The sequence below is a fragment of the Dioscorea cayenensis genome, chromosome 4, assembly GCF_009730915.1.
Source record: "Dioscorea cayenensis subsp. rotundata cultivar TDr96_F1 chromosome 4, TDr96_F1_v2_PseudoChromosome.rev07_lg8_w22 25.fasta, whole genome shotgun sequence".
In the NCBI taxonomy this organism is placed as follows: Eukaryota; Viridiplantae; Streptophyta; class Magnoliopsida; order Dioscoreales; family Dioscoreaceae; genus Dioscorea; species Dioscorea cayenensis.
The window spans coordinates 19,483,715-19,487,538 of NC_052474.1; the positions used below are offsets into that span (position 1 = coordinate 19,483,715).

The following is a 3,824-nucleotide window of genomic DNA, read 5'->3' on the forward strand; positions in this document are numbered from 1 at the left end:
CACCTGTCAGTGACTTGACCACTCAAGCATTGACCCAACGGTTAGAACTTCAAAAGAAACACAAAATTCTCAAGTCAACAATTCAGACTTTGCCCTTTATACTCCAGAGTTCTGAACACCTTTTCAACATACTATGTGACAAAAAGAAGTGAACATCAAGAAGTTTAATCTAAGAATAAGAAAATATTGCAGTATAAATTAAACTATAAGATAATTTTTTATAATAAATTAATCATTTATATATGCCATCAAAATGAATGTATGTGAAAGACTAAGCAACAAATGGAGGCCAGTGAAAACAAAGACAAGCATTATTTTTGGAGAAAACTCCAAGATTAAGATAATCTTTTATTATAAGTTAGTTATGCCACCAACATAAATGGAAGAATTAGCAACAAATGGAAACTATTGAGAAACAAAACAAGCCTTTATTATTCTTGTAGCATTACATACTTGAGACTGATTAATTATATATATATATATATATATAACATTAATCTTCAACTTGGGTGTCCTATGTATCTTCTATGCATACACAGCCAACTGCAAGAATCTCCGTGCAAGGCCAAAAATCAATGGAGGCGTGTAGCTTAATTAGGGCATGAAGAACTTTGTGGACCAAGTCTTGTAGCCATGCATCTCCATGCATGAAGATATATATAAGTGCAGAATGAATGATGGCTTTTCAGATATATACTTAATTCATAGTATAGAGAAAGCATGGGAAGAGGTGGAGAGATGGAGATGGGAAGAGACATCACTCTGGGGAGGCTTAGTAACCATGTCGCCTTTGAAACCGATATCAAGAACGAGAACAACAACGATCAAAACCAGTGTGAGGTGCATGTTCACATAGATGTGTGTGCATGTGTGTGTCTGTGTGTTTGTTTTCATTTCAAACATGTTTTAAATTTTGATGAATGATTAGGAAGCAAGATGGAGGAAGTTCTTGGCATATGTTGGACCAGGTTTTCTTGTGTCATTGGCTTATCTTGATCCTGGAAACTGTAAGTAATCAATCCTTAATCTCTCATTAATTTGCTTGTTATTCTTGTTTAATCAATAATTAATTAATGAAACAAATGTTCAACAGTGGAGACTGATCTTCAAGCAGGAGCTAATCACAGATATGAGGTGATCAATCAATCAATGCATTAACATTATATATATATATATATATATATATATATTCTCAAAGCTATGATCAAATTGCTAATCAAAATGCATAAAAACACCAGCTACTATGGGTGATCTTAGTTGGTCTTGTGTTTGCTCTCATAATCCAATCACTAGCAGCAAACCTTGGAGTCACAACAGGTAACAAGATATATTTATATCCTAACACTACTTGTTAAACATGAAACTTATATAATTCTTCAAAACTTCACACAGGGAGACACCTTGCTGAATTATGCAAAGCAGAGTATCCTTGGATGGTGAAGATTTGCTTATGGTTGCTAGCCGAAATGGCGGTAATTGCCGCCGATATCCCTGAAGTTATTGGCACTGCATTTGCTCTGAACATTCTTTTTCACATCCCTGTATGGACTGGAGTTCTTATCACTGGACTCAGCACTCTCCTTCTTCTTGGACTACAAAGATATGGGGTATATATATATACATAGTTTATAATTCAACGTTTTCTAATCTATATAATATTGTAATGATATTAAACAAGTAATGCAGGTCAGGAAACTTGAGCTTTTGGTGTCTAGTTTGGTGTTTGTCATGGCTGCATGCTACTTTGGAGAGATGAGTTATGTGAAACCACCTGCAGGAGAAGTGTTGAAAGGACTGTTTATCCCTAAGCTTAAGGGCAAAGAAGCAACCGGTGATGCTATCGCTTTGATGGGAGCTCTAGTTATGCCGTATGAGCACACTTGTTATTATTAAAACTAATAACTAATAGTCTCATATCAGTTAATTTAATAAATATCGACATCTTTACAGGCATAATCTTTTTCTACACTCAGCTTTGGTGCTATCAAGAAAAACACCACCTTCAAAGAGAGGCATCAATGTAAGGATTACAAAGAAAAGATAAACATATGTATGTATGGCAGTATGTATGTATTTGATTGTCTTGGTGGTTTATCAGGATGCTTGCAGATACTTTTTAATGGAGAGTGGATTCGCTTTGTTCGTCGCATTGCTCATAAACATAGCTGTTGTCTCCGTCTCTGGCACCGTGTGTTCCTACAAAAACCTCTCGCAAGATGATGCCGATAAATGCAACAATCTCACCCTCAATTCGGCTTCATTTCTACTCAAGGTATGTGCATCATTGGTTTTATTTGATACCATTGGCAGTGATTTAAATAAAAAATTTCTGATCTTTTGCATTGACAGAATGTGCTTGGGAAATCAAGCTCAATTGTGTATGCAATAGCATTGCTTGCATCTGGACAGAGTTCTACAATAACAGGAACATATGCTGGACAGTACATCATGCAGGTATGTATGTATTATTATTATGCAAATTATATATCATTTTCATAACTCATCTGAGCAAGAATTACAGGGATTTTTGGATATCAAGATGAGAAAATGGCTTCGAAACCTAATGACTCGGTGTATTGCAATTACACCAAGCCTCATCGTCTCAATCATCGGTGGCTCTTCAGGTGCCGGCCGACTAATCATCATCGCATCGGTAAAGTATATTCAAATGCTAAAACTATTTACTCAGAAACAATCAAAGAACAAGAACAACCAGAGTTTTGTTTTTGATTGAACAGATGATACTCTCTTTTGAGCTGCCATTTGCACTAATTCCTCTACTCAAATTCAGTAGCAGCAAAACAAAGATGGGTCCTCACAAGAACTCAATCTATGTGAGTGTAAATAACAACAAAGATTAAAAGTTAATAAAAGTTATAGAACAATGATTGAATTATGCTACAATGATGCAGATCATCGTCGTGTCATGGATACTCGGACTATGTATTATTGGAATCAACATATACTACTTAATCACCGGCTTTGTCGACTGGCTTATTCACAATAGTCTTCCTAAAGTCGCTAATGTCTTCATTGGTCTCATTGTTTTTCCGGTTATGGCTATCTATATCTTCTCAATTATCTACTTAACTTTTAGGAAGGACACTGTTGTGACATTCATTGATACATCTGAAGCAAAACAGAGTGAAATGGAGAAGGGAGATTGTGCCATTGATGGTGCTAAAGAGAGCTGTTATGTAACTTATAGAGAGGACCTTGCAGATATACCCCTTCCTCAGTGAATTTCATTGTATTTCATTACTTATATATATATATTACTGTTATTTATTTTATTAAGTTTGAGTGTAGATAGCCTAACTTTTTATTACTGTTCTGTGTTTTATATAAATTGTTTTTAGAGAACAGAAACAAGTTTGATGAATGATTAAAAGAAAGCAATGCTGATTGATCAAAAGATAAAGAAAAATTAAAGCTATAAAAGAAAATTTCATAAAAATTTTGATCTCTAATTTGAGGATTTTATTTTATTGATAAAGATGGCAAACGCAGTCAACAGAGCATGTAGGTATTAAAGTGTGCCAATTACGATAGCTTAATTACCATATAGTGATAAATTCTTTTACTATCCAACCTTAGAGGAGAAAATACTATTTCTTCAATAAAGGGCCCACACTAAAACCAACAAATAGTATTTACTTAATCCTAATGTAAACAGTATTATGAGAGTAAAATTCTGAATCCTCATCCCCATTGGCACACTTCATAGGATTTTATTCTAAAGAGAATTCTAAATTATACACAAAATCATGCACAAATTAAAAGCCAATCAATCATGCACTTGATCGATGTAACTAATCCCAGAC

The 3,824-nt window shown here is 34.5% G+C and overlaps 1 protein-coding gene across 1 annotated transcript; it reads left to right on the top strand.

Moving 5' to 3' along the window:
• Positions 1-717: 717 nt before the first annotated feature.
• Positions 718-3,312, top strand: LOC120259221 (metal transporter Nramp5-like). Its single transcript, XM_039266791.1, has 12 exons — positions 718-840; positions 929-1,007; positions 1,094-1,134; positions 1,239-1,317; positions 1,393-1,607; positions 1,687-1,868; positions 1,951-2,020; positions 2,099-2,272; positions 2,350-2,454; positions 2,522-2,653; positions 2,739-2,834; positions 2,913-3,312. The coding sequence occupies exons 1-12, from the start codon at positions 721-723 to the stop codon at positions 3,240-3,242; spliced, it is 1,623 nt and encodes a 540-aa protein (XP_039122725.1). The 5' UTR covers positions 718-720; the 3' UTR covers positions 3,243-3,312.
• The last annotated feature ends 512 nt before the right edge of the window (positions 3,313-3,824 follow it).